Consider the following 26,348-nt stretch of genomic DNA (forward strand, 5'->3'; position numbering starts at 1 on the left):
GGTGAGCTTTCACTCTCTGGGGAAAACATGCATTTCTGACAGATTCAAGGAAGAACTAAGTCTTTTGTGAGGCCATGCCACCCCCTGGAGAGATGTCTCCTCTTGTTCGTCAACAGGGACTTCAATTCTGTGGTTTGTAGCACCAAAGGCAGAGCTGCTCATGAGCCTCAGGGCTTTGAATGATGGGGATGTGCCCATGTGGTCCCAGACTACAGCAGGGATGACCAACCCTCAGACTGAGGGATTTAAATCTTTGTTTCTATCTGCTTGAGGCAAATCCTGAGGTTGTGCCATTGATACAGGTGTTGCCTTGGGAGTTATGTAAAGCCAAGAGGTCATCCTTGGTGTCACAGCCCTGGTTCATGCCTGGGGGGAGGCTCTGCCTGGAGTGAATGAACCAGCCCTGGGCCCTGAGCCTTCTACACACCCTGGAAAAGGGTTTAACCTCAGCACCTTGGTTCCTCTCTGTAAAACAAGGATTTTACCTCCTGTAAAACAAGGTTTGGGACTTTAGAAGCTTCATCTCCTTCCTAAGAGCTCAGCTTGTGTGCTCTGCAGGGTAAGAAGCACTTCTGACCCTCTATTTGTACCGTGTGTGGTGGAGCCATTGCAGTGGCTGGGGCTGCTCAGCACGTGTGAAACGAGGAGAAACCAGAGCTCCAGCAAAGCACAGCATGCTGCTCTTCCTGAGGTTTGGATGGAAGGGAAACCACTCCAAAGAGGGCACCGAAAGTGCCTGGTGCGTGCTCCTGTGCTTCTCTGAGCTGCAGAGAGGCAGCTAAAGCACAGCATCAGCACATGTTTCTGTGGGACCAACCAGACCCAAACAGCAGCAATTCCCTCGGGATGCAGGAGTGGTGGCTCCAGTCTCCTTGAAGGCTGTCTTCTGTTTTGGGAGATGACAAATGCACCCACAGGCTGGTGGACTCATCTAGGGAGGGGCAAACCTCAGTTCAAAGCTGTGGCCCTGCTCAGTGTCAGGAATCTCACTTCTCATGGCCAGCAAACCCCTCCCAGCCCACTCCTGTCACCATCAGCACGTTGGTGGCTGCTGCTCCTGCTCTGCCAGCATTTGGTGGGGACATGAGGTTTGGCCTCACCACAGCAGCTGGAGGAATTCCCATGGCAAAGCATGGGGAGAGCAGGCTCCATCCTGCTGGTTGGGTGTGGATGGAGGATTTCCCTCTCCCCTTTCCTTTCTCACTGCGTGTCAGCTGGGGATTGTTCCTGATCAATAATGTGGAACTGCATGGCAATTTTCTGGGTTGAAATTTGATAATTAAGCAAATATAGCATGTCTTTGTGTTGGGCAAGCACCATAAGGTAAACAGGAAGGAATGAGGGATTAAGATGTCTCTGCTCTAAAGGAAGGTGACAAGCCCCGAGCTGTGACACCTCCGTGCCTTGCTGAGAGGCCCAGCTGTGGGCTGGCATGGCACAGATGCATTGTTCAGGGGTGAAGAGCAAATAAAAGCCACGGGAAAAGAAAACAAGCTATAAAATTCTCAGCAAAGCACAGAGCCCCAGCAACGGCCTCTTGATGTCCCCGTGACAGCTCCGGGGAGAGGCAGGCGAGGGGTTAAGCTTTTGAAGTCCTTAAGTTGTCCTTTGAGAAGGCCCCCTGTTAAAATAGTCCCTGTGTTGACATTAGGCTGCATATGGTGGAGGGATTGGACATCTCAGTCACAGCACATGCAATCAAAGCATTGAGGGACTTCTCGGTATTTGGCTAAGGGGGTGTCAGGCCAGCCCTGTCCCAGGTGGGATGGGGGATGCAGAGGTGAGGTTTTTCTCATATCTCATCACTGCAGATGAGTAACAGACCTGTGGTATGAAAAGCTGAGGAAGAAACTAGCTAGGAAGGTCTTGAAATGGTATTTGGAGCTCAAACACATGTGAGTGTCAGAACTGGTGAGAGCAGGAACACTGGGAAGGTTGTGCAGGTGGTGATGGAAACCCCTTCGGGGCAGTCAGAGGCAGCTCCTGAGGCACTGGGAAGTGGGACTTTCTCAGCAGTTTGGGTGCCCTGTACTGAGCAGCAGCACAATGCAAAGGGAGAGTGGGTGAGAAGGGAGAGAACGGGGCTCGCAGGGGACACGGTGCTTGTGACAAAGCTGGGGGAGCAGTGGTGGGCTCTGTGCTCTGCTCCCTGACCACGGGTGGGACCCCTGCACTCACAGCCCTCCCTGCACCCAGATTCTAATCCACATTAAGGGCAGGGAGAGGCAAAGGCATATTTGTTTCAACTGGATAGTGAAACAAGGTCTTGGTGACTTCAGTTTCCCCTCCAGAAGGCTGGACTTACCACAGGGGCAGGAAGGGAGGGGACACCCCACCCTGACAGGACACCCTGCGCCCCCAGCCCTGCTCACACTGGCTCTGCTGGGGTGGCACCTCCATGGCTGGGTACAAATGGTGACAATGTGCCCTCTTTGTTCCCTCAGCCTGCAACTGCAACCTGCACGCTCGGCGCTGCCGCTTCAACATGGAGCTGTACAAGCTGTCGGGGCGCAAGAGCGGCGGCGTGTGCCTCAACTGCCGGCACAACACGGCGGGGCGGCACTGCCACTACTGCAAGGAGGGCTTCTACCGAGACCTCAGCAAGCCCATCTCGCACCGCAAGGCCTGCAAAGGTACCGGCTTTGGGGGGGGATGGCTGGGACCCTGTGCTGGGTTAAAGGTAAAGCAGCAGGAGAAATGAACCCAACACAGAAGAGATTATTTGTCAGAGTTACAATTTAATAACAATATCACAATAAATGCAATGGCACAAAGAGAGATTTGGTTTAACCCACAAACTCAGCAGTGTAACCCAGCCCCCTGGGGCACAAACACAGGGGGGTTTGGTGGCCCCTGTGCTGAGCCCCACATGGTTCCGCCGAGTCCAAAGGAAAAGGAGGTGAAAAACCTGTTGGTGCAGATGATGGCACAGTCTGGTGGAGAGTGGTGGGCTCCTCCTGGCCAGGGTCTGCTCCTCCTCTGGATCCACTGAGTGGTTCCCCAAGTCCCCAAAGCCCAAGATTCTCTCCCCTCAGGTTTGGGTGAGAGCCCCCAGTGCCTCCCCCAGGGCAGGGAGTTCCACACTGGGGGATCTGACTCTGGCAGTCAGGGGGGATTTTGGAATGGTTGCTGGCCCATGGGCAGAGCTGAGCCCTCAGGTGGGTGTGGAGGTGCCAAGGAGTCCCTGCAGGGCAGTTCTCCCAGCTCCTCTGCCAGGCTTCTTTCCCAGCCAGCTCCCAGCCTGAGGGCTCAGCTGTGCCCTGGGCAGCTGCTGCCAATGGGCCATTGGGAACAGTTGCTGGGCAATGGCCCAGAGGGTTTGGAATGCACAGCTTTGGGCACACCCACACAGGGATGAACTGAGCCCACCTGCTGAACTAGGACAGACCCCACAGCTCCTTCCCCTCCAGCCTCTTCCTGCAGCTCCTGCTCCCACAGCTCTTCCTCTGGCCAAACCCCTCCTGCTCCTCCCTCTCCCAAGCCGATTTGGAATTACTTTCCTTGCCATTTGAACTTGCTTTTCTTGCCCCCACACTCCCTGACATCACCTCCCCCTGGTGAGGATGAGGCCACCGAAATACAAACAGTCCTCACTGCTGAGGATAATTTTAAATTATTTCAGGGTTTATCAGTTATCACGTGTTTCATCTGCTCCTACAGCCACAGCTAACCTGGTCATCACACATGTAAGGGCACAGGTGCCCCAAAACCCAGGGTTGGCATTAGATCTGTAAACCAGCCTCCCCCAAAAACCCATCCCCAGCTCCTCCACTCCCCCCTCGCCCTGGCACTGCTGGGGCACCGGCAGCGCCGAACCCACGCACAGAACATGTCACTCCTCCGGACCAGGAGAGAGCAGCAAAATGGGAAACAAGTTTATTCTGGGCTCAGAGTTTTCTGAGGTTTCCTCCTGTGGACCTGGAGGTGAGCTGGGCTTCAGGTGGGGTGGGAGCAGCAGTAAGAGCAAATCCTGCAGATGAACCTTTTTAACTCTCATCTGGCTCCTGGAGGGGACGTGAATCCTGAACCTGAGGCACAGTGAAAGGAATCAAGCAAACATTCAAAAGCCAGGCTAGAAAATACTGGGGTTTCCCATAGAAATCTTCAGCTCTTTTCTCTCTAAAGACTCATTTCAATAAGAAACGAAAAGCTTTTTGGCCTCAGCTGGGTATTTTTGGCTGGAAGGTTTTGAGTCTTCAGCATTTTAATTTTTAATGAAAATGCTGCTGCTTTTTTTTTCTTCCCCATCTGAAAACAGACACTTTTTGCCAAAGCAGGAAAAGAAATCACTTCTTCAGACAATCCTATTCCTCCTTTTTTCATCTTGTCAAAACTATTCCAGTGAGATATTTTTGACCCACCCTGCACTGAGGCTCCTCACCAGCTCCAGCTCCAGCTGATGTGTGGGCTGGTAGGAAGCCCTTCCACGGGTCTGAGGGGGGCAGAGGAGCTGCCATTGCAGGATCCAAGGAGCCAGAAGGGTGGGGTGTTGGGAGGCTGAGTCCCTTCCATGCCAGGCCCAACACCCAGCATCCCAGATGGACCCCAGCTCTGGCAGTGAGCTGCATGCTCTGAGTGGAAATGCCTTGCCCCCCAATCCCTGGAGGATCCGTGTCAGAATAAAGTTAATATTTCTCCTTTCATGGCCATGTTGCTGATGAAGTAACAGTGAGGTGATGTTAGACTGGGCCAATCAAATGGAAATGATGAAGGTGTGGGATCTCAAGCAAGGCCAGACAGGGATGCAGGTGGGCATCCATCACCCCAACCATCAGCACTGCTGCTGTCCAGAGCCTGATTATCATTTACCTTCCTGCTCCCCAGAAAGCATTTTGGGGTGTCCTGCTGGGAAGAATTCTCCCCCTCCCCAAGGCCAGTTAACTCACTCCCAGGGCTGTGGTTTATCCTGGCTGCCTCCCCAGCTTGGGGACTTTGGGGGATGTGGTGGGATTTGGAGGAGAGGAGGGCTCTTTGTCAGCCATGGGCTCACTGTCCATCCACAGGGATTCCAGTCCTCTGGCATCAGCACAGGGAGCATGGAGCAGGGAGGGGATGCTTGGCTGGAGGGTAGGATGGATCCTAACCCCTGCTTTTCCATCCTGGGAAAAGGCAGTCCCTGCTTGTGTTGGCTGTGGTGTCTGGACTTGACCCTCTCTTGACTGACTCTGCCATGTCCCAGGACTATCCTCACAGAATCTGAGCTGGAAGGGACCCACAAGGACCATTGAGTCCAACTCTTAAGTCAATGGCCCACCCAGGGGATTGAACTCATGGCCTTGGCATCATTACAACCAAGTTTTAACCAACTGAGCTGATCTCAGGGTTCTCACTCCCCCTTCTCCTACCTCTCCTCCCTGGCCAGGCAGCCTGTTCCTCTTGTCCTGCCCATCCCTCCTGGCTGTCCCCTGGCCCTTCACTCTCCTGCCCTCCCAAACCCACAGCTGGCTGGTACCTGCAGGTGGCAAGCCTCAGAGCCACCCCCTGCCTCAGTTTTCCCAGGTGAGCACCTGGAATTCAAGCACTGACCTCCCTCCCTGAGCCCCTCCACAAGGATTTTAGGCTGAATTTCCCAGTTGCTGTCTCATTCACTCTATTAAATGCTCTTTGCAATTGTCCTTTTCTCATCTCCTACCTTCTCAAACCGCTCCTGCACTTGAAATTGGAGATGGCCAAATTTCAATAGTTCTCCAGCCCCCTGTGGTTTGTAACAAAACTGTGGCCATCGGAGCCAGCAGATACAAAGGCATGTGATAACTGTGCTGGGGCATGACCAGCTCCCGCCTCGCAGCCTATTAGCAGGATTTCACAGTCCTTGATGGGTTATTGTTGGTGTAATCCACTGTCCTGGACAAAAGCAGCAAAATGAAGTTTCCTACAGCACAGGCATTCCTTTGAAAACTCGTTTTCCTGAGCTCTGTGTAGGACACAGAGGGGTTTATGTTCGCTCTATTTTTCTCTCCCAGTTCAAGGCTTGTTCTGAACTAACTGTAGAAAACATTTTTAAAACCCAATCCTCTCATCTAACAGCTTCAGCCATCCCACCATTGATAACAGCATTCATTTGTCATCTTACCAAACCAGCTGCTGATGGGCAACGCTCTCCCAGAGCCTCATCTCGACCAAGTATGTTTAGAATTGAGGAATTAACCATCCTGCAGCATCTGCCATCTCCCTCACCACTGCCTGCTGTCTCCTCTCACCCAGCAGACTGTTTTCCCTGTAAGCCTTGATTCTTTCAGCCATCACATTGCTCTGGTCATGCCCCACACGTAACAGATTTAAATAAATGCATCTAACAGAGCCCTGGTACCTTGGGAGCTGCCAAGGAGCACGTGGCACACTCACCTGCTCTGGCAAGTGTGTGAGCTCAGAGCAAAAGAAAGAGCTGCTGAGGAGATTTTTGGATTAATTCAACTCCTTTATGCAGCCCAACACACACATGCAGCTGAACTGCCTTTCACTCACACGCCTCATCTCCCACTCCATACCATGCAAGAGGTTATTTACCTCAACTCGTAGACATCTAAGGGAAAATTGGAGAGGTCTTATTTTAGGTGCTTGGTTGGGTATTTATGCAGAAATATAACATTGTAGAAATGTTTGCACAAGGTCCACTTCATTTTAACTTGGAGAAAAGGAGAATTCCACAAACCTTTGCACGTGTTGCAGGGCATGGTGTGAGGCTCAGGCAGCAAAAGGTGAGCAGAAAGCAGAGCTGGGCAACCCCCTCCTGCCTATCCCAGGGCTGTTCACCTTTCTAATAGCCAAACTTATAATAATTGTAAAATAAAAGGAATTTTAGAGGTCTGAAGTTGTCTCAGCGTAAGGACTGGCAGGATGACTTTTCCCTGATGGTTAACAGCGATGCAGCCGTGCCCTGTGCTTTGCCTCTGTGTTTGCTGCCAGTGGTTTTCTTGCAAAAATGATGAAAGAAAAGAATTTGTCAGTGCCCAGAGATGTCCTGTCACAGAGACGTGCCAGGCAGAGCATGGCACGGAGTCTGCAAACCACATGTGGAGGAATTGATGACAGATGGAGCAGGGATATTGCATGAAGTGGCAATGACGGGTGTGTGACAGAGCCTGCCAGGCTGGAGCTGGGAATGGAGCTGGGAATGGAGCTGGGAATGGAGCTGGGAATGGAGCTGAGGTTGGGAATGGGGCTGGGAATGGAGCTGGGAATAGAGCTGGGGCTGGAATGGAGCTGGGAATGGAGCTGGGAATGGAGCTGAGGTTGGGAATGGAGCTGGGAATGGAGCTGGGAATAGAACTGGGGCTGGAATGGAGCTGGGAATGGAGCTGGGAATGGAGCTGAGGTTGGGAATGGAGCTGGGAATGGAGCTGGGAATAGACCTGGGGCTGGAATGGAGCTGGGAATGGAGCTGAGGTTGGGAATGGAGCTGGTAATGGAGCTGGAGCTGGAATGGAGCTGGGAATGGAGCTGAGGTTGGGAATGGAGCTGGGAATGGAGCTGGAACTGGAGCTGAAAATGGAGCTGGGGCTGGGAATGGAGCTGGAATGGAGCTGAAAATGGAGCTGAGGTTGGGAATGGAGCTGGGAATGAAGCTGGGAATGGAGCCAGAACTGGGAATGGAACTGGGAATGGAGTTGGGAATGGAACTGGGTCTGGAGCTGGGGCTTGAGCTGGGAATGGAGCTGGAGCTGAGAACGGGGCTGGGAATGGAGCTGGGAATGCAGCTGGAAGAGTGTGGCTGCTGTGTGTGGGTGGCCAGGCAAACCCAGGGGCAGCAGTTCCTCAGGCCAAGGCTTAGGCTGCCCTGGTGCTTTGAGGTCAGGCCCCACAACTGATCTCTGCCTGGCCCCAGCTGGGGACTCTGGGACTGGAGGAGTCTGATGGTCCTGCTGCTCCTCAGCATCCACCCCTTAAGTGTGGGGGCTGTCCCAAGAAGCAACAAAACTCCAGATATAAGAAATTTTGCATGTTCATCTTTTGAGACTCAGACAAAGGTGAATTGTTCCTTTTCTCACTAGTTTTTGAGAAAGCATGAAGAGCTCTCAAAATGCCAAAGCCCTGCTTCCAGTTCCTTCTGCTTTCCCTCTGCTCCAAATGATGTTGCAAGTGAAATTCCACATCTGGGTCCTGCAAACCTTCGTCTGCCCTGCTCTGTCCTGGGCTGCTGTAAATCAGGGCCCTGGTGTTAGTTCTTTTGATTAAATTCCCTCCTGATCTTTGCCAGATTATTGGCACTAATGTAATTCTATTGGAGCAGAGAGTCTGCAAGGTTTTATAGCCCGGCTGTAAAACAGCTCTGCACTTGGGGGAGAGGCTTTACACACGTTTTGGTGAAAAGATGACAAATGATACACGTTCTGAATGCACTTGTGCTGAGGCTGCCAGTGTAAACCCCTTGTGGAGGGGCAGGATTTGGCACCTGGAAAGGTCACATTCATTAGCACTCTGCTTTGGTGAAAAAGGGGATTGTCTGATTCCCCAGTGCTGCCACAGCCCCGTGCCCGTGCTGAGCCTGGCAGGATTTCTGTCTGCACTGCAGGATTTAATGGCTGGTGCAAACCCCAAAAAGACTCTCAGCCAATCTGCCCATCTTGGCTTGTACCCACAAAGGACCAAGCCTTTCTCACTTCATTTTGGAGGCAGTTAGGGTTGAAGCAGAGGGAGGGTGAGTGCCATCCCCGTGGACTCAGCCTCTGATCCTTGATTTCATGGATGCAGATACAGGTTTCCTTCCCACCCAGTTCCAGGCACTGAGTGGGGGTGACTGAGGCAGCCAAACCCCTTTGGCTCCAGTTCTGCCTGGAGAGGAGAGCAGAGCCCCTGGCGACAGGGACAGTGGGATGAGTCCCCGCCTCTCTCCACTGACTATAGAGGGAGCTGCGGGACCAGCTTAGAGCTGAGAGCTCATTCCCACGAGGCTGAAGCCAGGGGAGATGGAACCTCTTCTCTCTGCCTGCAGCCTCGCTGGGCAGTTGGGGTGCAGGAGGCAGTGGGAATAAACCCCACATTCGACAGCAGAGTCTGAGAAGGGGCTCACTGCCATCAGGGCACTGGTGCCACTGATGTCCCACGGGCCGTGTCCCGGTGTAGGACAGGGACATCAGTCTGTCCATGGTTTCACTTGTGGTCAGCATCCCTCCAGCCTTGGAGATGTCCCCTGCCACCACGGTCCCCAGTCCACACCGAGGTGGAGGGTAGGTCAGCTCACACCTAACACATCCCAAAGATGTAGGGATGGCCTGGCTGCATCCCCAACACCAGGGCCACCAGTGGTGGGCTCCTGTCCCCAGCCCTTCCTTGTCTGCAGTGAGTTCCTGCTCTCCAGGCACCCTCCCATCGCTACAGAGAGCCCATCCATGCAGGAGATCCACCCTTGGTGTCCACCTCAGGGAGAGGGTGAAGTGCAGCCTAAGAGAGATGCTCCTCTCTCCAGAGCAACCTCCTTTTGATGCCCATCTCTAGTCCAGCTCAGCTGTGGTTTCAAGGCAAAGTCCAAGGCAATACTTTCTAGGAATTCACACCAGGGAGTTGTCCTTAATTATTAAACTTTGTTCCCTTCCTTTCCTCTTTTTCTTCCTCTTTGGAGACCAGCTGGAGTTACTGGTCAGATAAGAGATGAGCCAACTCATAGTGCTGGCAGGACTTGGGTCAGGGCTTGGTCATCTCTGAGAATCACATCACTGGATAAAGTCCAAACTTCCAAAGCATCGATCTGCCAAACACAGACTTTAATTTCTCCACAGGACATGCCCTTCCAGTGCCATGAGAACAATTCTCTAGCTGCTTTTCCAAACTGCATTTGTTAGTGGCTATGCCTTAGTCACCCCCTTCCCCAAGGCCCCATAAGTCTCTATATCGATATTATTCCAAGCACTGAGAGCTGATTTATGGTTTCTACATCTAAAACTTGTCATCAGCAACCCCCAGACACACACAAACCACTCAGAGAAAGTTTATAGAAGTGCAGCTTTAAGCTCTCCATGCTCGTGGGTCTCTGTGGGGGGGTGTCCTGGGGCAGCTCAGGAGGCTCCAGTGCCACTGCCACCAAGTGCCACCTCCTCTATGGCACCCTCAGGACCCAGGGCAGAGCTGCACCATTCACCAGTTTGGGCTGGAAGGGTCCCAGAGCAAAGAAGGGACATGAGTATCACAGACCCTCTTAAATTCTTTTGAGCCTGTAGTGTGAAAACATGGAAAAGGAGTGATTTTTCTTTCCTTTTCCAAACCAACACTCAGGCTCAACACAAGACAACTACCTGGACATGCCAGCTTTTTAAAATCCATTAAAATCCATGACTTTAATGATGTATGAGCAGCTGTGTCAAATGAAGCAGCTGCCTCTGTGCAAGACAGAGCAGGAGGAGTTTGCTGTGTGACAGCACTGGAATATTCCTGTGGCAAACTCTGTCACTGAGACACTTTCCAATTGTTGGAAGCCAAATGCTGGGGCTCCATGTGCCAGCCTTCACCTTCCCCTCCCTTCCATGCTGCCCTTCCAGTTTCCAAGGGCTTTCTAACCATGGGAGCCATCAGTGAGGAACAAAGCAAAGGTCAGAGCCACACACAGCCCTTTCCCCCTGCCAAGGGCAGCTCCATCTCCTCCGTGGGGCACATGGAGATGATGCCACACACTGGGACACACATTTGGGGACCACAGACACCACATTCCAGTTTCATGTTTGTACCCACTGGGGAGCTGAAATGGTCACACCTTTTGCTGCTCTGTGTGTCTGCCCCTGGATGTGTGACAGTAGTGGGGTTGGTTCTCCACTTTGCTGCACATCCTTTGGGATGAGGGTAAAATCCTGCTTTTTGGTCTTCCCAGGATCTCTTTGCTGACTTTCTCATCTCTGGCTTATAATCAGGGCTACCTCCCACAACACAGAAAAGTTTAAAGAGTGATTTCCTTTCAGTGGAATATATTTTAGGCAGTCCAGGATTGAAATCTGGGTGCTTGGAGAAATCAGAGCTCAGACCTCCTCCCTCAGCCCCAGGGGTGGCAGAGCACCGAGGGGCATTGCCAGGAGTGAGGAGGCTCTGCCATCCACATCCCAGATGAAATCCATGTGCTGGGAGCCTTTGCTCTGCTACAATCTCTGGAAGTTGGTTTTGGAGGTCATCAACCAAAAATAAATAACAAAAGAAAGAAATATATAAAAAAATAGAAAAATAGGAGAGTAGGTTTGTCTGTTTGCCTGTTGATAAGTCAGAGCAAAATCACCACTGTGCCAAAGTTTTCCTTAGGCTGCAGCTGTCTTCTGGCTCCAGGGAATTCTGCAATTCCACATATTGCTCCTGCCCAGGCACTTTTGCTGTGGGATTTGACTCCCCTGCCAGCCAGGACTCCTGGCACTGCTCTGGGCAGACACTGTGCCCCTTGAGGGAGGGAGGCTGCTGGTGGATTACCTGGGCACTGGCTCTCCTCTGAAAAGCCACACTGGTACTTCCAGAGCCCTTTTTGGCAGAGCTCCCCTCACTCCCAGGAGAGTCTTTTGGACTTTGCTAAGTTGGTGCAACTGACTTCCATTTAAAGGTAAATTTGAAACAGAACTGGTTTAGGGAAAGGAAGATGAGGAAGGGACATTTTACTTCTCCAGCCAGGCTGAGAAGACACCTGGACATAACCAAGACACCAGCTCATGGTCAGGGGCCTGACCTGCTGCACAGACTCCAGAGCACGGCCCTGATGTCTCCACTTGGCATTCCCAGCCCAGCCAGGAGCATCTGCTCCCACAGGAGATGCACCAAGGGCCCTGGTGGTGTCCCAGGTGCCACATCCCCATGGATGCTCTCTGTAAAACCAAGAGTGCAAGCACCACCCCCAGGGGAGGGACACCCCCAGGGCAGCTGGGCTAGAGATCCTTCTCCAGGGCAGCCAGAGACCAGCATTGCCTTCAGCATGGCAGGGAGGAACAGCCCCGGGAAGGGATGAGTGGAAAAAGGGGAAGAGGAAAGGGTAAAAGGCATGGCAGAACTTGCCAGAGTTCAGGGCAAGACACTCTACTGCCTCCAGGAAACCAAAAGGTGCCTTAGGAGGATGGAGGTGGCTCCTCCAGAGACCCTCAGAAGGACCTTGAGCCTCCATTGCAGTGTGGAAATCACCCCCCCCAGCACCTTCAGAGGGGAGATACAGCTGAGAGCTGAGTCCCAAACCCATGTTTGGCATTTGGATGATCCAGCTTAATAGGAAAATGCAGACAGTGTTGATTCCCTAACAAGAGCTAGCTCTGCATTCCTGAAAAATCACATCCTGGCAATGCTGGTGCCCCAGAGGAGTTTCACTGGCTAAACTGGGGGCCAACCACCTTCAAACCCGTGGCTTGGGTTTGGATTTCCAGCAGAGATACACCCAGAAGCAATCCTGGAGGGCAGGTTCAGACTGTGGTTTTTCAGAAGTGGTGGCATGAGACACAATAGAGGGGAATTTGCACCCTATGAAAGAAATAAAACCAGACTAAACCCCAGTTCTCCATCACAAGTCTCAGACTAAGGAGAAAAATTGCTAAATTCACTTGCACAGCCAGAACTTTGCATATCTCCAAGACAGAAGAAAGACAAGGAATAATTTGCCTTCCCCAGAAGTGTTTCCAAGCTGTTGAGATAATTTCCTGCTTCAGACCAGCTCTCCAGAGTGGAAAGTCCTCCAGGCTCTCAGATCCTGAGAATTAAACCAAAGCTGAGTCCTGATCATCTACACACTCTGGTTTCAAGCATACTAAAGTGAAAAGGCTTTTTTTCTGCTAGAAAAGGATTCATTTTCCACTTGAACATGCCCTTGTTGGATCATCACAAATTAGTGTCTGTGATTTGTGCCCTGAGAGCTCTCATGGCAACTTTTCCCTGCTCTTGGGATGTTGGGGGCTCTCACCACTGGGGATCCTTTAGTGTCCCACACTGAAGGGATCCCTCTCTGCAGAGCTTTTCCTGGAGTTTCTCTCTCATCTACTCCTCTGCTTTGTTTCCTGAGGCTTGTGGCAACCTCATTATCTCTGCAACTTTTGCTCTGCTGCCAGATTTGATTGAAATATTGTTAGTGGGAGAATACACTTGTAGGAGCCTCATTTCCTCAGGCTAAAAATGCATCAGGAGGGGAAAAAGCTTTCTTTTTTTTCCCCCTCAAAATTAATATTTTCCAACACACTCCTTCTCTTGTAACATCCTCTATTAAAGCAGGATGGGCCATATTTTGCTTTAGAGCCACGAGGAACTGTGTCCCACTAAGCTGCTCTTTGCCTGGCCAGAGCTTCCCTTGCAGGTCTCAGACCATCTTTTGATGGAAAAATAAAAGGTATCACATCCTCCATGCTAAAACCCAACTCCTGCCAGCAAAGCAGGGAGATGATGCTTCACCCCTGGGTGCCTCAGCATCCCTGGCAGCTTCTCCAGCTCCACTGGAATCCCCCAAAAGATGGAGCTCCCAGACAGCAGGGCAGTTTCTCACCATTTCTTTAACAAGGGAGTTTTCAAGCACTTTGGAGAGTGCTGCCATAATTGTGTTATTGTGTGTATCACTAATGCCTGTGCAGAGTGTGCCTGCCCAAAAAGTGGATTTATTGCTGTGGTTCAGAGCCCCCCTGGATTAGCAGTGACTCCTGCTCAGTGGAGGCTTTGTGGGCCTGTCTGTTCCCTGTTATGGAGAAGACAAAGCCAAGGTCTAATCTGTGAAATTTGGCCCAAACTGCAGGGTGCCAAAGCCCTTGGCTTCCCCCAGTGCCAGTTCAGGAGGGAGAAATGGGAGAGCCCTGAGAAGGGGCACAGGAGGAGGGACACTGTGAAACACCAAGAGATTATTTGGCTCTGCCTGATAAAAGGAGGAATTCATGTTCTGCTGGCAGGAAACCTTTAAATCTCCAAGAGAATGTGCTGAGGGACATTGTGCATGAACATGATCCTTTGGAGAAGCAAATCCAGCCCACAATATCGCAGACAAGCTGCCGATCTCCTTGCAAAGCAGTTACTAGTTAATATTTAAAGTCATTATTGGTATTCAGAGTTAACACAAAGACATTTCAACCTCTGCTTGTGGCTGGGGCCAGACTGGGTGGGTGCACACTGAACAGCACAGATCTCCTCCCCAGGACATGAATCTGGGGGGTTTGCAGGATCTGCTGCCCGTGGTGGGGATGCTCTGGCAGGGACTGTTGTCTCAGCCATCCCCTCAGGGTGCAGTGCCCAGAGCCAGCAGCTCTCAGGTACACAGAGAGCAGAGCAGAGTTTCCTCATCCAAGGACAAATAACTGGGATGGGTGTCCAAAGGAAGGAGATCTGCTTGGTTTGAATTCATTCCCCAAAGACAAGAGCCAAAAAAACCTGCTCAAATAGCCTGCCCAAGTCAGGACACTGGGACAGCTTCACCTCTGGGATGGATTTTGGATATGATGGGAGAGCTGGACCCACCCAGGGAATTCTCACATCTTGCATTACCTGAGCAAATGTGTTCAGAGGAGCTCAGTACCTGAGTCACTAAAGGCTCAGCAGGAAAAAAAATAACTCTACAACAACAAAAAGATCTCATTTGAGTACTAATATTGGATCCACATCTCTAAATACTAAACCATAAGGCTGAGATACGGTCACTGCTTCAGGATGTGTATTGAGGTGATGTACAAATTTCAGGTGAGCTGTTTTGACACTTTGCTGTTTAAAATACTGCCAGAATCAAAGTATCCACACAACAAATCTGGGCTTGGGGCATTTTTTTCCCCCTACAGACATTTTCTGTAGTCACATTTTTTATGCCAGCTGAAGTCTTCAGGGGAAATAAGAAAAACAACCAAAGGGAAACAATTCTTGGCCCTGACTCTGGAAAAGCATTTTAAAGCTTGGGCAAACATAAATGAGCACCTAAGGCATATTGGCTATAATGGACTTGGATTCATACTTAAAACTGAGTGGGATTTCTCAGTTCCAATGGGATGAAATTCAACAAGGCCAAGTGCAGGTCCTGCCCTTTGGCCACCCCAAGCCCTGCAGCGCTCCAGGCTGGGCACAGAGTGGCTGGAGAGCAGCCAGGCAGAGGGACCTGGGGGGACTGAGGGACAGGAAGCTCAACAGGAGCCACCAGTGTGCCCAGGTGGCCAAGAAGGCCAAGGGGATCCTGGCCTGGATCCAAACTAGCGTGGCCAGCAGGCCCAGGGCAGTGACCCTTCCCCTGGACTCTGCCTTGGGGAGGCCACACCTTGAGTGTTGTGTTCAGTTCTGGGCCCCTCAGTTGAGGCAAGAGATTGAGGGGCTGGAGCGGGGCCAGAGAAGAGCAACGAGGCTGGAGAAGGGACTGGAGCACAAGTGCTGTGGGGAGAGGCTGAGGGAGCTGGGGGTGTTCAGCCTGGAGAAGAGGAGGCTCAGAGGTGACCTCAGCACTGTCTGGAACTCCCTGAAGGGAAGTTCTGGCCAGGTGGGGGTTGGTCTCTTCTCCCAGGCACTCAGCAATAGGACAAGGGGGCACGATGGGCTCAAGCTCTGCAGGGGAAATTGAAGTTGGAGAGCAGAAAAAACTTCTTTGCAGAGAGAGTGCTCAGGGATTGGAATGGGCTGCCCAGAGAGGGGGTGGATTCCCCATCCCTGGAGGTTTTTAAACTGAGCTTGGCCGTGGCACTGAGTGCCATGATCTGGTAAAGGGACTGGAGTTGGCCCAAGGGTTGGACTCGATGATCTTGGAGGTCTTTTCCAACCCAATCCATTCTATGATTCTGTGATTCTATGATTCTGTGATTCAATACAGGGACCTTCACTGGTGACTGTTGCAAATTAAGGTGTATTTTTTCCAGTTTCATGCATTGCTGGGTCACTGCTCAGTGCAGAGGTCACGCTTTGGGTGATTGGATCTCGAAGCCTTGAGAGGTGTGTGATCATGGCAGACCCACTGTGAGAAGAGGGAATCTGGACACCCTGTAAAATCCTGCCTTTTTCTCTTGTCCAGTCAAAAGGGATTTTTTCATCATTCTGAAAACCTCTCAAAGAAACAAATTCCCTGAAAACAGGATGTTAATTCTCCAAAAATGCAGTTCTTTTCAGGTACCTTCTCAGTAAAGGTCACACTTGAGGAGAGCTAAGCCTGGAGATTTATCTCTCTGTTTACCTTTCAACACACGTGTGTGGGGTAAGATTGGCAGCTGGAAATACCTCCAGCCAAAACTCAGGGGTGGAAAAATATTTGCCCTTTTGTCATGCTATTTGTCAGCCTTCAGTGGGGCAGAGACATCCCAGCGAGTTCAGCCACTTTTCCAGGCTCTTTGCATCCTTCCAGGAACGGTCCCAAGATTTACTCTCAGGTATTTTTCAGTCCCAAACCTCAGCTGAAGCGCAGAAATGTGTCCCTGCCTGTCTGGGTGGGTGATGCTCTGCCTCAGCAGGTTTGTACATATAATAGTGGCTTGTCTGGAAGCTCCAGACAGAGATATAAAACTCTACCCAGGCAGTTCTGCAAAGCTTGGCCCCAGGAGAACCCTCCCCTCCTGACTGCAGGCAGTTAGTAGCTGCCTTGGAGTGCTTATATCCCTATATATATTAATCCCAGCTAATGTAACTACAGATGTTCTCATTCAGAGCCCTATCTAATCCTGTTGGGCCCTTGCCATGGTGTCTCGTAGCATGAGTTCTACGAGTTAATTACGTGCAGTGCAAAGAAGCATTTCCTTTTATCATTGAAAAGGTTGCCTTTTGAACGCCTTGAATGTCCCTTTGTTCCTGTGGTTTAAGGACCGGTGAAGAGGAGCACCTGTCTGACCTTCTGGGTGCTGTGTGTTACTTGGCACCCCTCCATCTTCCCTTGGCAAGGCATTCCTAATCTTTTCCATCCTCAGATGGGTGCCTCTCCCTGCCTTTCACTCCAGTTCCCCAGCTGAGGCCGTGCTATTGATTTCTATAGTGCCAGGATATTTTATTCACTGTTACTCTCTACCCCTTTCAGAACACAATCTCCCATCTTGTGGCTCTTCTGAGCTCCGTTGCAATCAGCCAGATGTTTCATTGACTCCTAGATCTTTTCCTGGAGTGGTTGCAGTTAATTGGGACCCTTTAGCTTGTATGAGCCATCCTGTTCCCTCCTTCCAATTACGCAGCCTTCTGTGCACCGGATTTTGGCTGCTCTCCCCTCATCCAGGTTGGGTCTGTCTTGCAGAGGACCAACACATCTGGACTAGCCAAGCAGCAAGGGGGTCACCTAGAAACACCTTTAGCTCCCTGCTTTCCAATCTGTGGTTGTTTTGTAAGAAAAATCAGCTTTTATGGGCAGAGACACACCCACTGCCGCCTTCATTCCCGATTAAAACCTCACCAGAGGTTCCTGCTCCTTGTTTTCTCCTCCACAGCCACGTTTTCAAGCAGCAAATAATTTCATTTTCCCCCAGATATTCTAGATCATCTCTGGCACACCAAAGATTTTTCTGAAAGATTTTCTGGAAGAACTAAATCCTGACAGCTCTTCCCCTTCTCCCAGTGCTCTGTGGACTCACACTCAGCAGATCCCCCACTTTCCTTCACCAACATCATTCCTGTTTGCTCCTCTCCCACCTCAATCACTGCACCATTGCATCCTCCTCTGAGGGGTGATCCTGTCAAGCAAGGCATGAAGATACAGAGGAAAAATCACCTGTTATCCTCCTTATTTTCTCCAACAAACCTTCCTTTTCTGATCAGTGAGGTTTCCTCAGCCCTGGGGCACAGAGGGCTCTGCTCGGTGCAGGGCACTGCTGACACTCCCCATGGCGGTGGGTCATGGCACAGCCTGGCACTCAGGGAAGTTTCGGGCAGGAAAAGCTGTTTTGTGAGTCCAAAGGTGCCCATCAGAAAGGCCTTGGGGATGCCAAGGGGGCGTTGGCACCAATCACACCCCCACTGCATCTTTCCTCAGTTTGGGGTTTCAGCCCAAAGGAATTTGAGCTGTACTCCAACAATCAGCATCAAGCACCAGCAGCTCAGCCACTCCAGGCTGGGGAAAAGAGAAGAGCCTGTAATTGCTGCCTGCGAGTGTTTGCACTGGCCAGGGAACTGCAAATTACCTTTAATTGCTCCTAATTGCTGGCGCAGGTTCAGTTTCTCTAGGACAGGGACAGCAAATACACACCTGCAGACACTGCCTGGACCACCTCCTGCCTCGCTGTGCCACCGGGGCCGAGGAGCTGCTGATTCGGAGTTTTCTGGAGGGCAGACAAGTCAAATGGGCTCAGGCATTGGAGGAGCTGGAGTGCTCTGCCCCAGAGATGGTCCTGTGCCCCAGTGAAAAGTTGGGGACTGGTGGCACAAAGCACATCCCTATGATGCCATGAGAGAGACCAAAACCAGGACTCCGAGCCAAGTTAATGTGGGATAAGATAAAAAGGTACATTCTTTAATGTCCAGGCTTGGGGCTTTTAGGAATGCATGATGACATCTCCATGCACTCCTGAACACTGGTTTCCATGGCTTTTATAATATTGCTCACCCAAACATTACTTTACACATTTCTCAGTCCAGCCCCAGTCCCACCCCTGTGCCATCCCCCAGGATTTGGGGCTGGGGTTGTGAGACCCTCTGTTCTTCATTTTCCTCTTCCTCAGGCTTTGGAGTTCTTCCAGTGTTCTCGGACTCAAGGTTGTTGGCTTATGTTTGGACTTGTTCTGCAGGCCTTTCTGATAGTCTTCAGCTTTCCTGTCTTGAAGAGAGTCTAAATAGCTAAAAGAATTTGAGTTACTAATCTATGGTAGGGGTTAGGATATATAAACAATGAATTTAGGCTGCACATTAAATCTACATTTGCTACAGTCACTGTGTTCCTAAAATCTATAAAATGAAAAAATCAAAACCCCTTGGGCATCACCTACAGCCAGAGAGGATGCCAAGGTCATGGGTTCAATCCCCTGTGTGGGCCATTGACTTAAGAGTTGGACTCGATGATCCTTGTGGGTCCTTCCAACTCAGAACAGTCTGTGATTCTGTGATGTACCCCACAGTGGGTCAGCATGAGCTGCCAGACATCAGCCAGGGCTTTGTCCTGGACCATGAGCTGGTGAGTCCCAGCTTCTGCATCCTTGGGCACATCCCACCTGCCCATGGGGACATGGGTAACACTCAAGCTGCAGAGCCCCCGTGGGAGCCCAGGCTGGGGAGAGAGACACTCAGCAATAGGACAAGGGGGCACAATGGGCTCAAGCTCTGCCAGGGGAAATTGAAGTTGGAGAGCAGAAAAAAATTATAGAATAATAGAATTGATTGGGTTGGAAAAGACCTCCAAGATCATCAAGTCCAACCCTTGGGCCAACTCCAGTCCCTTTACCAGATCATGGCACTCAGTGCCACGGCCAGTCTGCGTTTAAAAATCTCTAGGGATGGGGAATCCAGCCCCTCTCTCGGCAGCCCATTCCAATGCCTGAGCACTCTCTCTGCAAAGAATTTCTTTCTCATCTCCAACTTCAATTTGCCCTGGCAGAGCTTGAGCCCATCGTGCCCCCTTGTCCTATTGCTGAGTGCCTGGGAGAAGAGACCAGCCCCCACCTGGCCAGAACTTCCCTTCAGGCAGTTCCAGACAGTGCTGAGGTCACCTCTGAGCCTCCCCTTCTCCAGGCTGAACACCCCCAGCTCCCTCAGCCTCTCCCCACAGCACTTGTGCTCCAGTCCCTTCTCCAGCCTCGTTGCTCTTCTCTGGACTCACTTCAGCACCTCAATATCCTTTCTGAACTGAGGGGCCCAGAACTGAACACAACACTCAAGGTGTGGCCTCCCCAAGGCAGAGTCCAGGGGAAGGGTCACTGCCCTGGGCCTGCTGGCCACGCTAGTTTGGATCCAGGCCAGGATCCCATTGGCCTTCTGCAATTCTTTACAGAGAGAGTGCTCAGGCATTGGAATGGGCTGCCCAGAGAGGGGGTGGATTCCGCATCCCTGGAGGTTTTTCAGCTGAGCTTGGCCGTGGCACTGAGTGCCATGATCTGGTAAAGGGACTGGAGTTGGTCCAAGTGTTGGACTTGATGATCTCAGAGGTCTTTTCCAACCCAATCGATCCTGTGATTCTGTGAGAGGAGACAACCTCAGACAGACAGGGCTGTAATAGCCCGGCAGCTCCGGGCAGGCTGTGCCGAGGCATTACCTCACGGGGGAAGGAAGCAGCAGCATCACTGTTTATTTATGTGCTGTCCAGAGGAGCTCTCTGTGCTCTGCAGCCTGCTCTGCAAGAGCCTGATTCTGGAAATCTTGCTCATCACCAAGGCTTTTTCCCTTCCCTTCCCTCTCTCCTCCAAGCAGTCCCGCTGCAGGCAGTGCAATCCCTTCGCATGGGGGAGGATTACTCACAGGATGGAGGTTTGCAGGCGATGCCTCAAACCAGCGCAAGCAGCCCCGGAGGGGACGCCTGAAACATGAGGCATGTTCCTCCCCATGCTCCTGCCCTTTGCCTCTTCTTGTGTAACCCTTCCCTGATTTGCTTATTTTTGTGTTAACTCCTGCCTCGCTGCTCTTCTTTAGCCCTTTTCTCTCCTGGCTCTTTGTCAGTCTGTCACTTAATGTGTTTTTATTTCCTCTCCCCCAGCATTATCAAAGCCATCCCCTGGGTCTGCAGTGTGTGGGTTTTCCCACCTAAACATCCCTCTGCTCTCTGAGTTCATCACCAGCCACACTGATTTCATGTTAAAACTTTTTCAATCAGAATGAAGTTTAGAAAAGCAAATTTTCTGCCGTGGGCAGGTTTGCAAGCAGCTATTTCTCAGGGACAGCTCACGGCAGGGGAGAGAGCAGGACTCTTAATCAAAACCCTGAAATAAGAAGTGTTAGGGAAAGAGAAGAAAAGAAGCAAAAACTTTGTTGGTTTCTTGAAGGTTTTTTCCCCATCTCATGTGAAAAATCATCAAGTTTTGGCAAGGCTCCATCTCTTCCCATCCAGGACTGGTGGAGCCAGGGATGGTAACTTTGCTGGGAAAGGCTGCACAGGGATGGGATGCCCCATGCAGGGAGAAGGGGAAATCCCAGTGCAAGGAGGCTCCAGGCACTGCTGGGAGGGGGGGTCAAACTGGGAGCTGCTGGTTCAGGGAGCAGGAGCAGGATCGTGCTGGGGTGGGTTGGGGGGAAGCTCCAGCCAAACACCAACACTTGGACACCCAACACAACCGAATGTGGGCTGTGATTTGTTGTCCCCAGATGAGGCAGATTTAGGCAGATTTTGGCTCCAGCCAAACACCAAAACTTGGACACCCAACACAACCGAATGTGGGCTGTGATTTGTTGTCCCCAGATGAGACAGATTTAGGGGGTCTTAGAGCCAGAGGGGTACAAGACAAACCAAGAATCGTTGCAGTGTCCATAACAAACCCTCATGGGAGGGACATGTTCCCTTTGGGGGATTTGGGGGTGTTTGAAGCCACTGGAGCCTGGGGAGACTCTCACACTGGTCCTGACCCACAGTCCAGCTCTGTCCATGTTTTGGGCAGGGGGCAGGTTTTCCCCCAACCCCTTTTTCTGGTAGGCAGCTCCCCTGAGGGGCAGAAGGAGAGCAGGATCAGTGCTCCCCAGGGAGGGATTTGGCTGGCTCCTTCCCGAGGTTGCTGCAGAAGAAAAAGAAAGCTTTGCTGCTTTCCTGCCTGTCCTGCCACCACTCAGCAGGGGCAGACCACAGTCTGGCACGGCGCTTGCAGCTCTTAGAAATCAGAGCTGTTAACAAATGTGCAAGGCCATAATCCTTTTGGAGCAGTGATGATAACAAGCCCTGATGCTTTTTGCTTTGGTTTTTTTTTCTTTTTTTTTGGCTTTTTTTCCTTTTTTTTCTTTTTTTTTTCTTTTTTTTTTCTTTTTTTTTTTACCAAACAGCTGCGCCGGCAAGTCCCACTGTGGGAAATGAGATGGTGAATGTTTTCAAGTGGAGTATTTACATCCCCTGCCAAACCCTTCACATCTGCCCAGCTCTGCTGTCAAGCCTCCATCCATCTGGCCAGGAACAGCAGGTCCTCCAGCCTGCCTGCATCCCACAAGGGCATTTCCTTCCTGCTCCCTCAGTGCCAGCTGCCAGGGATGCTGCTCAGTGGGGAAGGGCTCGAGCAAAAGCCCTGAAAGGAGCGTGGCTTGTTTGGTTTTTCTTGTAGCGTACGTGAAATGAATTCCCAACGTCTCTGAAAGCTGTGACTTGCTGCCTGAGGTCTCGTGTGCTGAAGGCAGGAAGAAACACTCCTGGTTTTGTACCTTTTCCTTTCAGCCCTGGCACTGCTCCTGGGAGCTGGAGGGAGTTTGATGCCCCTGGGCTGGGGGCAATGGGTGCTGCTTTGCCCGCTCCTCTCCTCTTCAAGTCCTGCAAACTCTTGATCCCACCACCCACGGGATAAGGCAGTTGTGTTTATTCTCAGGCACAGGGTGTGACTTTTGGGGATGGTCCTGTGCAGGGCTAAGGGTTGGACTTGATGATTCTTGTGGGTCCCTTCCAGCTGGGCATATTCTGTGGTTCTGTGTCCATGGGTGGGTGTCCCCACGCTGCCTCCCCACCCCTGTACAGCACCTGGGAGATCCTGGCTGCAGTACCACCTCTGCAGCAGGACGGGCTGTGGCAAGGCCACCCCCTCTCCCCTTGCCCAAGCTGCCACACTGCCTCTTGTCAAATGCCACCTCTGTTTCAGGTCAGTGGCTCGCCGGCCGGCCGGGATGTTTGCCAGGTGGAGACGTGCCGGGATCGCCGCCGCACCCCGTGCCCGCCCCGCGCTCCCCGACGGTGCCACAACTGCTGTCCCCTGACCCTCATTGTGTGTTTTCCCCACAGAGTGCGATTGCCACCCGGTGGGTGCCGCCGGCCAAACCTGTAACCAGACCACGGGCCAGTGTCCCTGCAAGGACGGTGTCACCGGCATCACGTGCAACAGATGCGCCAAAGGCTACCAGCAGAGCCGCTCCCCCATCGCGCCCTGCATAAGTAGGTGGATCACTTCTTCCATGTCTGTACATTAGAGATGTATTTATGGCCAGACTTTGTGAACGCAGATTTGGGCAGGGCTCTCTCCACGTGCCCTTCCAGCCTGCGCAGGGGATTTTTCAGGTGAGGCACAGCGTGTGCAGAACTGGCCCCACCGTTTCAGTCCTGAGGTCCATCTGCCACGGCCGAGCGATCTTGGACAGTGACAGAGAAGTCCTCGGGACTGTCACAGCCCTCGGGGCTGACCCTGCTGAGCATCCGAGATCTGACGGGATGGGATGGCAGGGAGGCTTGAACTGCCAGGGGGTGGTCCCACTGAGACTCGAACTCACGACTCGGGATTCAGAGTCTGGAGTGCTCTCCTTTACACCACAGAACCGCCCCACTTAGAGATATTAACCCTTAAAAACCCACAGGAGCCCAGGCTGGGAGGTTCCTTAGCCCCACCCCATCTGTGCCAGTGGGCAGTGCTGGGGGATGGAGCTGTCTGGGTACCCCCTGCCATCCATAATGCCCACAGGAGGGAACACAGTCCCAAATCCACCACCAGCTTCCATACAGCTCCTCTGCCTTGTTGGGTGGGTTGTGTGAGTGCACCTACAGCCCAGTTTGCCAGTAATTTGGTTTTGTTTCAGGGAGCAAAGGTGCCTCAAGAGCACATTTACTTTGGGGTACCACATCAGGCCCAGGTGCTACAGCAAATCTCTACAAACAGGTTTTTCTCTCCCAAATCAGGCTGTGCTGCACTGACACAGAGCTCAAATCAGAGGAGCTGCTCCTTTGGTGGAATTGCCATCACAGTAATGCAGGACCTGGATTGCTAAAGGGCATCTTGTACTCACACAACCCTCTAAGAAACATGGGCTGTTTAATCATTTGCCTCCGTGGGTTTGCTTTTCAATTTGCCTTCCCAAGGCTGCTCTCCTCTGCTCTTGAAACATCAGTGAGCACCAGGTGCAGCTCCCAGAATGCCTCCATTGCAGCAGTTGCTCTGCAAACACCCAGATACCCACTCAGCCCCTGCTGAGCTCTCACTGCCCAGGCAAGGTGGGCTTCCTTTAGCCTGGAGCCTGCTGGGTTTGGTGCTGTTGGATCATTCAGTGGCTCATCCACCTTGTGAGACATCTCTCGCCCTAACGAAATGAAGCATCAAAATTATTGTGCCTGGAATGGGCTGGGAAGGGGGAACTGCTCCCCTCGAGGGTGATTTCCTGCTGCTGGAAGGGGAAAAAGGCCCAACAAGAAAAGTGGAAGTTTGAAGAAACAAGTCTTTGGTGGGAACACAGACTACTCCCACTGTCCCCTTGCAGCATCTCCCTCTCAGCATGGCCACTGCCAAACTGTGGGGCAGATACCATTTCTCCACCTTCCCCTGCTGAAGAAAACATACATTCCAGGGTGAGTTCTGGTCACTTGAGATTCATTTTTCCCCGTGTTGCAATGGGACAGCAAGAGCTCAAACCAGATGCTTGTTTCCCCAAGATGTCAAGTCGTGGCTCCAGTCTGCTCTGCAGCAACTATGTGCAAAAGTTTATCATTAATCACTCCCCAGGGCCATGGCAAAGCAGAGAGTAAATTGTTCCTTGCATCAGCTCCCTCGGGATTTGCTGCACTAAAGAAAGACAGACACGGGATTTCGACATGGCCCATCCAGGGGTTTGGAGCAGGGCTGTGCTCACACAGCTCCCAACCCGTGTGCTCAGGGCTGGTGTGAGCCTGGCAGGGCTGCCCTGCCCGGCCCTGCCACCCAGCACCCATGGGAGCCCCTTACTGCTGTCTCACTGCAAACCATCCTTGCCCAGGGGCCAAAACTCCTGCTAAAAATGCTTTCCCAGCCAGGCTTGGCCCAGCTGTCAGGTCAGAGAGTGGCTATTGGGAGCTGCATCTGCACATCGGAGGAGAAAGCAATTACAGTGAGGATATGAGCAACTCACAATTCTCTCATCCTAGAAAAACCCAAACTAGCACATTTTCAGCCTTGAAAAATGTTAGTCAGCATATCCTACGCGTGGGAGGGGATGTAGTTCACACATACTTGATCTGTGTGTAGTGAAGGGCTCTGTCCCTGCCCACACTGCTCTGCCCCTGTACTGGGAGGGCACAGACACTGCCACCAGCAAGGGACTGCCACCTTGCCTGCCAGGGCACAGTTACTCTCTGATTTACCACTGCTTATATTTTCCTTGTCCCAGAGACTTAAAGTCATGCAAAAAACACCTCGTGGGGAATGAGCAAGGCTCTGGTAGGGTCTGTGTGCACTGCAGGCAGGAGCACCATCCAGGTCTGTGTGCACTGCAGGCAGGAGCACCATCCAGCTCTGTGCACTGCAGGCAGGAGCACCATCCAGCTCTGTGCACTGCAGGCAGGAGCACCATCCAGCTCTGTGTGCACTGCAGGCAGGAGCACCATCCAGCTCTGTGTGCACTGCAGGCAGGAGCACCATCCAGGTCTGTGTGCACTGCAGACAGGAGCACCATCCAGGTCTCTGTGCACTGCAGGCAGGAGCACCATCCAGGTCTCTGTGCACTGCAGGCAGGAGCACCATCCAGCTCTGTGCACTGCAGACAGGAGCACCATCCAACTCTCTGTGCACTGCAGGCAGGAGCACCGTTCAGGTCTGTCTGCACTGCAGGCAGGAGCACCATCCAGCCCTTTGGGATGGCTGTGCTGGCTGTCCCTGTGCTGCCTGACTATGCACCATGTCACATCACAGGGGCTGTGCCTGTGTTTAATTGTGAGGGTGAATGACTCAGACAATCCCCTGATACTAACTGGGCTGCACCCCAACAAGGTGCTGTCACCACAGTGCAGTCAGACCCAGCAAACTCTGCCTTCATGGCCAGGTGTGTTCCCAAGAGCACAAGCAGAAGGAGGCAGATGTTCACTCCCTGCTCATGCCTAAATTCCACTTTCAAACTGGGCTGGTAGGGAGTTCCCCCTGCCAGGATTCCCAGGAATGCACAGGAATTGCATCACCATGCCCTAATTTGATGAAGGATGTGTGTGATGAGAGCTGTGTGTGTGCTTGGGAAAGGAGAGTGTCCTGCAGAGCTGGGGGCATAGAACACCCTCTATCCACAGCCCATCCTTTTAACTTCCACAAACACAGCCAGGCATGGGTGTGAATATCAAAAATATTACGTGGTTTTTGCTCTGCAAAGCTACCCCCACATCTAAACAAGTGCCTTGGTAGCAGATATGTTTGTGTTTCCCTGAAATGTGTGAAGTAACACTTGAGTCCCTGAAGTGAGAGGCACCCTATCTCATAGGAGAGCAGACCCACATGGGTGCAGACAGCAGCTGGAAGGGACAACCTTGGCACAGGGAGAGGCAGCAGCATTCCCACTGCCTGCAGGGGCTGGCCACAGCTCAGCCTGCAGCCACAAGACAAAATTTTTGTTAAAAAACCCCTTTCCAACCCCTTGTAGGGAGGTCTGACTCCCCAGCATGCACCGTCCTGGGGCAGTGATTTCTGGGACTCTCACAATGCTCCTTGAGGAGGACACAGCTGGGAAACCCT

At 52.0% G+C, this 26,348-nt stretch overlaps 1 protein-coding gene across 1 annotated transcript in view; it reads left to right on the top strand.

The window, feature by feature from the left end:
* NTN1 (netrin 1) overlaps window positions 1-26,348 on the top strand; it is a 108,007-nt gene that overhangs the window by 51,833 nt on the left and 29,826 nt on the right. Inside the window, exons 2-3 of the mRNA XM_071573627.1 lie at window positions 2,445-2,633; window positions 22,679-22,828. Coding sequence (XP_071429728.1) covers window positions 2,445-2,633; window positions 22,679-22,828 — 339 coding nt within the window. The remainder of the gene's footprint in view (window positions 1-2,444; window positions 2,634-22,678; window positions 22,829-26,348) is intronic.

The sequence above is a fragment of the Pithys albifrons genome, chromosome 19, assembly GCF_047495875.1.
Source record: "Pithys albifrons albifrons isolate INPA30051 chromosome 19, PitAlb_v1, whole genome shotgun sequence".
In the NCBI taxonomy this organism is placed as follows: domain Eukaryota; kingdom Metazoa; phylum Chordata; class Aves; order Passeriformes; family Thamnophilidae; genus Pithys; species Pithys albifrons.